The 11,693-nt window shown below is 37.1% G+C and overlaps 5 protein-coding genes across 5 annotated transcripts; 2 read left to right on the forward strand and 3 right to left on the reverse strand.

The window, feature by feature from the left end:
* Nucleotides 1-92: 92 nt before the first annotated feature.
* vps13E (vacuolar protein sorting-associated protein 13 family protein) lies at nucleotides 93-5,612 on the forward strand (the record flags this gene model as incomplete). The annotated part of the gene is made up of 1 exon (XM_020575280.1): nucleotides 93-5,612. The coding sequence occupies one exon, from the start codon at nucleotides 93-95 to the stop codon at nucleotides 5,610-5,612; it is 5,520 nt and encodes a 1,839-aa protein (XP_020434800.1).
* Nucleotides 5,613-5,746: 134 nt separating this feature from the next.
* nudc (NudC domain-containing protein) lies at nucleotides 5,747-6,517 on the reverse strand (the record flags this gene model as incomplete). The annotated part of the gene is made up of 4 exons (XM_020575281.1): nucleotides 5,747-5,785; nucleotides 5,871-5,954; nucleotides 6,040-6,182; nucleotides 6,286-6,517. The coding sequence occupies 4 exons, from the start codon at nucleotides 6,515-6,517 to the stop codon at nucleotides 5,747-5,749; spliced, it is 498 nt and encodes a 165-aa protein (XP_020434801.1).
* Nucleotides 6,518-6,773: 256 nt separating this feature from the next.
* PPL_04379 (uncharacterized protein) lies at nucleotides 6,774-7,847 on the reverse strand (the record flags this gene model as incomplete). The annotated part of the gene is made up of 3 exons (XM_020575282.1): nucleotides 6,774-6,956; nucleotides 7,048-7,323; nucleotides 7,443-7,847. The coding sequence occupies 3 exons, from the start codon at nucleotides 7,845-7,847 to the stop codon at nucleotides 6,774-6,776; spliced, it is 864 nt and encodes a 287-aa protein (XP_020434802.1).
* A 772-nt stretch (nucleotides 7,848-8,619) lies between these two features.
* PPL_04380 (uncharacterized protein) lies at nucleotides 8,620-8,932 on the forward strand (the record flags this gene model as incomplete). The annotated part of the gene is made up of 2 exons (XM_020575283.1): nucleotides 8,620-8,760; nucleotides 8,843-8,932. The coding sequence occupies 2 exons, from the start codon at nucleotides 8,620-8,622 to the stop codon at nucleotides 8,930-8,932; spliced, it is 231 nt and encodes a 76-aa protein (XP_020434803.1).
* A 74-nt stretch (nucleotides 8,933-9,006) lies between these two features.
* PPL_04381 (M16 family metallopeptidase) lies at nucleotides 9,007-10,998 on the reverse strand (the record flags this gene model as incomplete). Its single annotated transcript, XM_020575284.1, has 4 exons — nucleotides 9,007-9,020; nucleotides 9,184-10,513; nucleotides 10,716-10,768; nucleotides 10,929-10,998. The coding sequence occupies 4 exons, from the start codon at nucleotides 10,996-10,998 to the stop codon at nucleotides 9,007-9,009; spliced, it is 1,467 nt and encodes a 488-aa protein (XP_020434804.1).
* Nucleotides 10,999-11,693: the final 695 nt, after the last annotated feature.

Below are 11,693 nucleotides of genomic sequence, written 5' to 3' on the forward strand. Positions count from 1 at the left end.
TGGTTGACGATCTTAGTCCAAACCAAATGAACTCACCGCTCTTCAATTTCAAACTGACCTATGGATTCCTAAAGATGTTGATCAAGACAAAGATGGAGATCGAGTTGGACAGTGTCATCAGTCTCGATTACTTTAACAATCGTATTGCATTCTGGGAGCCATTCTTGGAACCTTGGCAACTCAAGACCAACGTCATATTCTCCAAGGAGTTGTCAGTGGAGCTGTTCTCAAAGGATTTACTCAATATCAATGTAACTCTTCCTCTTATGGACAATGTAAGTCTGTTCCTGATGACCTACAGTCAGGAGTTTGGATATCCATTCAGCATGATCGCTAAGCCACCGATGCAAGCCGACGATCTTGCCAAGAAGAGCTCACCCAACGAAGTACAAAAGAAATCGCTGATTGGCAGAATTCGTAAACTTCAAAACCAAAACAAAACTACCTATGCACCGTTCTATGTTCGCAACCAAACCGGTTCAAAGATCCGTTATCGTTTGGAGACACACGATGGCAAACCAGTGGAAGGTGTTCTCTACGAGCAGATGGACGGTCGTCGCTTCGTCAATGTCGACAACTATGGTATTTTCTTTGATTTGTATCCAGGCGATTCAATGCCAATCAAATTCTCTCAGGACATTCAAATTCATTTGGATACATTCAGCCAACTCGTGCTGAATGTCGAATTGCTCGGCATTGAGAAATCAATAGCTGCGCCACTCGATAAGATCAAAACCTACGAATATCCAGTGACTCTTGACACTACATCGTCGACCACACTGCTTGTCACCGTTGAGATTAAGAATGGCACGAAATTCATTACCATTCGATTCCCTGTGGTTTTCAAGAATCTCACCAAGTTCCCCATTGATATTGCAACGGTTGCCACTGGCTACGGTATGCAACAACCACCCAATCTCTCGGCAATCATTCGTGAAGGTGAAATGAAAGCACCGGTACCTGTGAATCGAATGAAGAATGCTCTGTTGAAACTTAAACCGGCTGGACCAGACTACCGGTGGAGTACAGAGACACTGAACATCAGTGAGTTGAACTCTGTTGAGCTGTTCACCTCACAGTCACTGGTTGATGACAAATACACTATGATCAAATGCTATGTAAAGGAAAAGAATGGTTGTTCCATCATCAAACTATGTCCAATGGTGAAAATCAAGAACCTGTTACCCTATCCAATTGTATATCGTTTAAGTTCAAGATTCAACAATCAACCGTATTCCATTGAGAAAGCACTGGATCCAGAGACAAAAGAGGAGGTCTATGAACTACCGATTATCGATAAGTTCAGAGTGCAAGCCAGAATGCATGGTATTTGGACTGAAGAGAAACCGATTTCCAATACCGATAATATCCAGATCATCGATATTCTAGCCTATCAATTGGGATCGCAACATCTTCATTTCAACATTGAATATGACTCTGAAGGTGGAATGCGTAAACTTGTTTTCTACAATCAATATTGGATTTTTAATAAGAGTGGATTGAATCTCTATTGTAAGAAGCCATACAAATCGCGCGATCACAACGAAGGAACCGTTTCACTGAACCACGTTGCAGCGGAATCGAAAACTCAGCCAATCATTGTCAATCCCTATGAATGGTATGAACACCATCGCCAGAAGGTCGATCCAATTATGTTCTCCTACAAGAAGACCAAAGACATTGAGAACTCCATTCGTATTCGTGTGGGTGACTCTGACTGGTCCGATAAGATATCGATAACTGCCATCGGTGATCGTGGTATGGTCAATGTGCGATCGAAGCGTGGTCGTCCTCTCTGTGGAAAGAGTGAAACTGGCTACATCTACTCACTGGGTGTATCGATAGATGTCACTCCAAACCTGAAAACAAAGATCATTGTTTTCGCACCACGCTATATCTTCTACAATCAATATCCATTCGACTTGGTCTACAAACAAGTCAATACGGATTATGAAATCAAGGTGAGGAGAAATGAAAAAGTACCGTGCTATTTCTTTGTCGATAACAAAGAGCCACCAAACTTGCTGGTTCGTATGGACTATCCGGGTGCGCAATGGTCCAGTGCATTCTCGATTCTCAACGTGCAAGACTATGCATTCAAGATGTACTCGGAGAACGATGAGAAAGCACGTGAATTCCACTTTGAACCATTCATAAGAATACAAAATTGTTTGGAAGCAGCCACTATTTTCATTATCACCGTTGAGATGAAGGAACCTCCCTATAAGATTAGCAATATGACTCGATTCCCACTGGTTGTTAATCAACGACGTTGCGGTGCACCCATTCATATCTATCCGAGAGAGATTATCTCGTTCACCTGGGACGAACCATTACAAGAGCATGTCCTTGAAGTCAATGTACTGTCGGAGCAACATACCCACAAGACTTCGATCAAGGTAGACAAGATCAAGGAATTCAAACCTCTGGAATTCAATCATCACAATACTCATACCATTATCAAGGTCAATGTGGAACCAGAGGAATCAACAAGAGTTTTGAAACTCACTGATTCCACCTATAAGGAGAACAGGGTTGAAGAGGAGGAAACATCGAGACAATATTTCAAAATGAATTTTGCTGGTGTTGGTATTTCTCTTATCAATGCAAATCCTACTGAGATCCTCTATGTCGCTGTCAATGATATCGTTATGGAGTATTACTTTAGTAATTTCATTCAATCGCTGGAAATGAAGATTCAATCGATGCAAGTCGACAATCAACTTTCCAAGGTGACACCATTCTCTCATCCGGTATTGATGTTCTCTGAGAAAATCGGTGAGCAAGATTCATTCCTCGTCTTCAAACTTGTCAAATCCAACAAGTTTAAGAACATTGATTATTTCCATAATGTATCTCTGGAGATGCAGGAAATCAATGTCAAGTTAGAGGAACGCTATCTCTATGTCCTCTTGGAATTCTTTAACAGTTTGGACTTTTCATTCTGGACGGGAAGGAAAAAGACAAAGATGGCTCTGCAACACGTCGATGTTTTGAAACCAATCTACAGTGGAGACATTGGAGATGGTTTCATCGATGAAATGTTGCAACGTGCAATTCCATCGCTTCATGGCAAGAAGATGTACTTTGAGAACCTCTCTATTGAACCAATCAGTATGTACCTTACATTCGATCTCTCAAAACAATCCGGTGCTTTCCAAAGCTTAGAAGCACCAATGGTCCGTGCATTTAGAAGAATAGGTTTTGTTTTAGTTAGTTTCCAACAAGCTCACATCTTTTTGAACTCGTTTAAACTGACACATGCATTCGGTACAAATGACGAGCTTCTCAACCCACTATTCAGACACTATCTATCTGAGGGTCTCTCTGAGGTCTACAAGATTCTAGGAACCTTTAATTTCTTGGGTAATCCAATTGGATTGTTCAAAAACTTTGGTGTTGGATTCAAAGATTTCTTTGTTTCCACTGGTAAAGGTATTGTTGGCTCTGACTTTAGAAGTGGGGTTTCAAGTGGATCCAAGAGTCTTGCTAAACATACAGTCTATGGATTGTTTGACTCTGGTACGAAATTCAGTTCCAGTGCTGCCAAAGCATTGTCTACACTCTCAATGGATCAACAATACATTCTTGAGCGACAATATATCTCTGCTGAAGCACCGGGTAATGCCATTCAAGGATTCTCTTTGGGTGGTCGTATCTTTGTGATATCATTGCAGAGAGGTTTCACTGGAATATTCCGTTTACCTTATTACGGTGGAAAGGAAGGTGGATTTGTTGGTGGTCTTCAGGGTGTCGGCAAAGGTATTGTCGGTATCGTATTGAAGCCGCTGGCAGGTAGCTTCGACTTTGTTTCAAAGTCGTGTGAGGGTGTCAAGAACTCGACTCACCTCAACATGGAGCGCAAGAGAATACGTTATCCAAGACCATTGTTCTCTGATACCCCGCTGAAAGTCTACGATGAAGCCGAGGCATATGGACAATTCTTGTTCATTACCAATCTGATTTCCTCTGGTAGACTCAAAAGACTGTCACCCGATCAAATCAATATGCCACTCTTGGAAATGGTTTCCAAAGATGAGCGATACGTTAGTCATCTTATCTACAAGAATCGCAAGACACTGTTGTTCACCAACAAGAGAATCGTTTATCTCAAGGATACCGATGGATTCCGTAAGAAATTCGATGTGAAATATACATCGATTCTCGATGTCATTGAGGAACCATCGGATATCCGTGTTAAGGTGAGTCAAGCTCACAAAATCCGTGTGTTGAATCCCAGAAAGAGAAAGTCATACTATATCAAGTGTCAAGGTGAAGCCAAGGTGTACATCTACAACAAGATTGTCGAGTACCTCAAAACTTACACACCCTTCAGCACTGACGATGAGATTGTTGCTGCCGATGCTCAACATGTTGATCAAAGACAGTATGACACTGTCTATTCGGATGCCCCTCTTAGATCGTATAGACAACTGAATCGTCCAATACCACCTCCTCCTCCATTACCACCAACAGCTCCATTGGGTAGTGAGAAGATTGAGTTTAGAACTGTCAAGCCTGGTGAGCAAATGATTCAACCCATCATTGTCCAGGGTGTTGGCGACGGAAAGGTCGATGCCACTCTTGAATATCTACTGGATCAACCACATAGACACAACATTGCTCAGCCAATCTGGATATCACGAGGACCACCTCCACATGACCAACTCCACAACTTTAGTCATCGTCAATACCTGGATATCCCACCAGTGTTGTACCAAAGAGAAGGTCCTGCACCACCTCCCAACGTACAGTCATACGTTCCTCTACCAGCAGCTGCTGCCGGCACATCTCAATATCAGCAGTATGCCAATACACAATACCAATATCCAAATCCAAACACTGTGAACATTATCACCAGTCACCCAACTATTCATCCGCTGCCATCAGCACCATTGCTTCATGACTCAACCAGTGGATATCATCCACCTCCTCAACCTCCCATTCCACCAGCTGCTTACACACCACCAGCACCCCCATTACCACCTGCTACCTATAATCCTCCAGCACCACCTTCACCAAACAGCAATCTCTCAAGAACAACAACAGTCAATTTGGTTACGACACCAGGAACGACTCGTCTCACTCAGAGTCAATACAAATCGCCAAACTTGAGAAAGACGATTGTCAATGCAAATCGTGCATACGATCCAGCGTCTCAGTTCCGTACACCGCTACACTCACTGTATAGCTCAGAAGGTCAGAAACTACGTTCCTCAGGCTCAGTAGCTCCTCCGACTACCACAACCACTACGACAACTGTCAATAGAACCGCTGTGGAGCCAGGCTATGAATCAGACTATTTGAAACAAGCTAAAAAGAATCAGATGGAAAGACAACTACAGATTGAGCGATACAACCAGCAACACCAAGTTGAACAGTCGGTTGACAACATGATGAAGATCCAACAGATGCAAATTCAACAAATGCATCAATTACAAAAGAATCAGATGGAACTACAGAATCTCATCTTCCAACATCTCATTCAAGATAAACCAATTGCATCTGCACCAACAATCGTAATGCCAACTATTGAACCAAAAGAAGAAATAACTACAACAACCACCACTATTACAACAGATTCTCAAACACAAGGTAGTGCATCAAAGTAAAGCAAAGAAAGGGAAATCAATTAAACAAAAAAAAACAAACAAACAAACAAACAAAAAGAATAAATAAAAAGAGTAATTTAAAAATATTACATTGAATGTATTCTATCTTCTTTGTGTGAATCTGATAATCCAATCTAACTAAACTTGGCATTACTAAAATCCATTTCTGGGTGCTATATATATATAGATAGTTATTAATAAATCATTATCCACTAGAGTTTGAAATCAATATTAAATGATGATCATTATAAATCTTACCTGTGACATAAAATTCTCTAATATCTTTTGTTTATTTTCTTCATCTGATGTTGGTAATCCCATCGCTTTTTGACGTTGATCATACTATTATAATCATGAATTAACCAAATATATATATTAATATATGTACTTTATATATAATGCCTAAGCGTCGGTTATATTAACTTACCATCATTTTCTCAACCATTCCTCTTGTATCACCATCTAGATCGGACAAGTTGGTGTTCTCTGGTTCAATCGATTGAACGTCGATCTCTGGATGTCCTTTAATGACACAACTCCACCATTCTTGTGAAGTAGTTTTATATAACTCTATAATAATTTCATTTCCATTATCTTTTATTTTATATGCGAATAGTAACCAACTATTAATATAATAGTTTATAAACTATTGATATCAAATGTAACTACATACCAATCTGCCAAATACAATCAGATTTATTTACAGGTTTATAAAGATCACCATCAATATAGACAGTGTTCAAAGTTTTGTTCTTAACAGTGAGGTGTGTCTGTGTGATCTTGATATCTAGATCTTTTCCTCTGACAGGCTTCTCTGTCTTTATAGTTACCGATACTTCACTCAAAGTTTGAGTCCATGTATATGGTAACGAAGGATCTGAATTAACTTTACTACTCTTTGTCATAACTAACTAACAAACAAACAAACAATTATCTTATTTTCTTTGAAATTGATAAAAAAAAAAAACTATAATAATAATTCATATGATATCAAAGAAAAAATATGTTTTTCACAAAATGAATTAACCACGTTTAATAAAACTTCAACTATTGAAGTTCAATCTAATTTTTTTGTTTTGTCATTCATTAATTTATTCCATTGTATTAATTAACAGTAAACATTTGATATTATTATTATTTTATATTAAATTATATATGATTCTACTTTTTATCTTTTTTATCGTTGGAAACTTCGTTCATAAGTGTTTGAACACTTTGGAACATATTTGATGGTACAAAAATGAAGGATTTCGATGGTTCTTTTGCGATTTGTTGCAGTGCATCCAATTCCTTCAAACGAATAGCAATTGGTGATCCTTCTAACATCTTTGCTGCTTGTAAAATCTATAATATTATTATATTCATGAATTGTTTGATTGATTGATTTAGTTAGTAAATAAACTTCATTTTGTTTTTGTTTTTAAATAGTATTTACCTCTTTTGAAGTTTGTACTTCAGATTGAGCATGAATGATCTTTGCTTCTCTGAGACGTTCGGCTTCGGCTTTCTTTGCCATGGCTCTACTCATACCCTCCTCAAACTTGATATCCTTCAAATTGATACGCTCTACAAACAATCCCCATTCTGCGGCGATCTCTGCAACACTCTCGTTAATCTCAACACCAAACTTCTCACGATTATGCAATACCTCATCCAAAGTATTCTGTGATAACAACTCTCTAATTTTAATTTGTGCAAGTTCATGAATAATCTATTAGATAGAGAGATAAAGAGTTGTGATTGATAAGTAAGGTTGTTTTTGGTTAGTGGAAATTTAATTTGATAAATGAACCTCAGTTTCATTGTGTTGTTACACAGTTATGTACATACTCTATCGTGATCTGAAACCTTGATGACAGCCTTCTCTGGATCGACAACACGGTAATTGACGATGGCATCTACAACCAGAGAGATGTTATCTCTTGTGATGATCTCTTGCTTGTCGAGACTGATTGAGACGGTTCTCATGTCGACGACTTCCATCTCCTGGAGTAAAGGAATCAACAAACGAATACCTGGTTTCTTTACACTGGTGAGACGACCCAATGTGAATGTAACACCTGCCTCATACTGATTGATAATGGTGAAGAATGAACGAACACCAACTGAACCACTCTGACTACCGACGGCTACTGTTGCAGCAGCACTGTTCAGCAACAATCTTTGTTGTTGACCCACCATCAATCTTGACATTGGTCCAACCAAATTCTTTAATCTATTAACTCTACTCAACATGATTGATTACTGTTATATTATAATTTCTTATCCTATCTTATCTAAACTTAACTTTCTTTTCTTTACTTTACTGATTGATTATTAAGTTTGTGCAATCAATTATCTATTTATTTCAAATCAAAATTAAAAAAAAAAATTTAAAAATTTAAAAAATTCAACACAACTCAACTTCATAATTGTGATGCTTAGATGGCATTTGATAATATCTTCTTTGAATTAACAAAACAGGTCATAATTATCAAGCAAATTAATTAATAAACTATTTATTTTTAAACTTTTTTTTTAAAAAACTTGGTTTTTCAAAACATTCAGTAATAAATTAGAATGAAACTGATTATTTTTAGAACACATAATTATTATGAAAGAATAAAATTGATTTTTTCATTCTAGTTGGCTCAAAACTCAGTGATGAATCTAGTTACATTATCATTAATCATAGATAGATTTAAGAGGACAGTAATATTTAAGAAAAACACAAATAATATTATGATTGGAGATTTTAAAATAAATCACTTTTTAGATTAACAATTAAGAAGATTCAATTAATATTGATAAAACATTTGGTGATGATCGTTTACTATAACAATAATAATCAAAACTTTAGTGTAAACACATAATTATGATGATATGATATTCGAAAGCAAAAATATTAATTATTTACTTTTTCGTTTTTTTGACTTTTAAAAATTTTTTTAATAAAGTGATTGTTTCATTGCTTAATTAATCTGTTTTGTTAATTGTTCAGGTTGTTTAAAGTTGATCAACTATAAATATGTCAGAGGATCATTATATTCACAGTGATAAAGATTTAAGAGTACCACCTTTTTTCCCTGCAGTTACATCAGAATGCAAAGAAGTTGCTGCTAAATTCTTTATTTGTATAGAAAAATCTACTATTCCTTTGAATGAACAAGTAATATATAACAATTATTATGTTGTTGAAACTCAAATTTATTAACATAATCAATCAATCAATCAAATTGGATGATAATTAGGATAAAGATGCACCAAGAAGAGGTTTAGTTTTATGTGAAAAGGAATTGAATGCATATACACAATGTATGCTAAAATATCAACAAAAATAAATATATAATAGAGATTCGATTAATCAAAAAGATAAAACAAAAATATAATGAATGTACTACTACCACTACTACTACTATACTAGAGTAACTATTAAAAAAACTATATTATTTAATTTATAATTTTGATTTTGATGATGAGTGAGATTGATTTGATTGATTTTTGGTAGGTTTTGTTTGATTGATTAATTAATTAAGTAACTATTTATCTTATTATTATTATTATTTATGTATTTTTTACAACTTCAAAAAACTTGAAATTTCGTCTTGGGTTGGTACGTTATCGAGGTTTCCACGAACGGCCAAAGTTGGTCTGGAAGCGAGGATCTTTGATGCGACTCTCTTGACGTCTTCGGCGGTGACTTGGCTGACAGCAGCAGCAAACTCTTCTGGTGTCAAAACCTTGGTGTTGTAGAGTGCTTGTTTACCGACGAATTCGAGGGCCGATGAACGTTGCTCGCACAACTCAAAGTAGTGTTTCTTGGTCAATTGCTTGGCACGCTCCAACTCTTGGCCAGAGGTACGCGAGGCAGCGACCAACTCGGCAACCAATTGCTTGACGATGGTGGCGGCATCGGTGGTGGCGTCGGCAGCGCTAGCGTAGATACCAAACAAACCGGAATCGGCATAGTTGAATGAGAAGCACTCTGCGGATTCGACGGCACCGTTCGACTTCTCGAGGAGGTTGAAGAGACGCGAGGTCTTACCGGCGCCTGGTGCGGTCAATGGTTGGACGGAACCGCTTCCCAAGATGGCTTGGAGCACGGCCGATGCGACCAAATCCTTGGTGGAGGCGGAAGCGGCGAAACCTTCGAATGCCAAAGCGACGGAAGTCGATCCGGTTTGGTAGGTAAGTGAGTCACCACCGACGTATTTAGCTTGCGAACGTGGGATTTGGACGTTGGCGGCAGAGGAACCGGTGGAAGTTTGACGACCGAATGTGATGTGTTCGGCTTCGGAGACGAGCTCCTTGTGTGCAAGACCGACACCGACGAGAACCATGTTCGATGGACTGTAGATTTGGTTGGCGTACGATTGGACTTGTTCGTGTGACAAGTTACCCAAGTTGCATGATGGTGCGACCAATGGACGACCGAGGGTACGACCACGATAGGCAGCTCTGTGGAGATCCTCAAACAACGAAGTCTCCGAGCAGTGTGAGAGTGACTCTGACTCCTCGTTGGTGAAGCTGGCGGTGTCACGAACCTCGTGGTATGGGAGGGTTGGGTTGGTGAGTTCACCGATGATCGAGAGCATCTGGAGCGATGAGGTTGGCAAGGTTTGGGTGGAGATCAAGAGGTTGTCACGGCTGGCTTGGGCGAAAGCAGTCGATCCCATAACTTCGATCTCACGTTGGACTTCCAAGTGAATCTTTGAGGCATTCGATTGGAAAACCATATTCTTCAACAATTGGTTGACACCGGCGGTCTGTTGTGTTTCGAATCTGCTACCGGTGTTGACAAAGAGACCCAACGATACAGCTGGTCCAGTGAATCCACCTGACAATGAAACAACCTTTAATCCATTTGAGAGTGTTGACAATTCAGCTACTCTCTTTGTCTCTTGAAAGCTGCTAGATGAATACTATAATTATTGGTAGTATGTAATTACAGTAGTAGTAGTAGTAGTAGTTGTTGGATTAATATATATGATCAATCATAGTGCAAACTTATAAAATAAAAAAAGGAGAGAGAGTGTGTGAAAAAAAAAAAAAACTGAAAAAACAGTGAACAATAAACACAAAACAAACTATGACGTTTTAAAAGAGAATTGTTGTTATATTCACAACAGGTTGATAAAGCTGTCTTTTTATGTCGATTTCCTGTAGATAGTCATTTACTATTTATGATAATAATATATTCTTCTTTTGCTGTATTCTTCTTTTATGTTGTTATTGTTTCATGTATATTTATTTTCATATGAAAAAAATAAACCGTGGAACCGCTCTATTTTTTTTTTTCTCTGTTTAAATTTGTTTGTTTGTTGACGTTTCATTTACTTAATGTATCCTGTATTATAATATAACTATGATTGCTAATTCTTCTAATATATTGTCGTTGTTCTTCCATTATATTATTTTGTTTGATTACGATGATGATGATGATCATTCGTAACTGAGTTATATAAATTGATTATGATTCTAAGCTGAGTAGTAAAGAAATAGAAAGCTGTATGGAAAAAAAGCTATAAAAAAATATGATATTGTTTTGAAAATGACTGATTGTTTAATGATGATGATCACCTACATATCTGGCAATGAGAGTTGATGGTTTAGATAATCTTGATAACATTTTACTATAGTATTATTATTATATTATTATTCTGTGTTATTGGTTGATCGATTCGATTTTAATATATTAAATTACTATTAGTAATATGTAAATATATGAAAGAAATCACTTTGCGAGAAAAGAGATTATAAAACACAATGATATTAAAAAAAATAAATAAAATAAGAAAAAAAAAAAAATAGTGCTCACTATTGATCTTTTTTTTTTTTAGTTGAAAAAACTTTTGTTGATTAGGGTGGCAAAATGCACGACTCAGGCATTGAAAAAAAAAAAGTGATTAAAAAAGAAAAAAAATTGTTGAAAATCAAAAATATGAACTACGAAATTATTCTGGACTCTGTTTAGTTTATTTTTACTTACACTTTATCATTTATTTATGCATTTAAGGACTTATTGTTTATTATAATGTTTTGTGCGATTTTGTAGTTTACCACTATCCAATTCAAATATTATTAGGTTTGGCATATATATAA

This window comes from Heterostelium album, assembly GCF_000004825.1.
Source record: "Heterostelium album PN500 unplaced genomic scaffold PPL_contig9, whole genome shotgun sequence".
Lineage (NCBI taxonomy): Eukaryota > Evosea > Eumycetozoa > Acytosteliales > Acytosteliaceae > Heterostelium > Heterostelium album.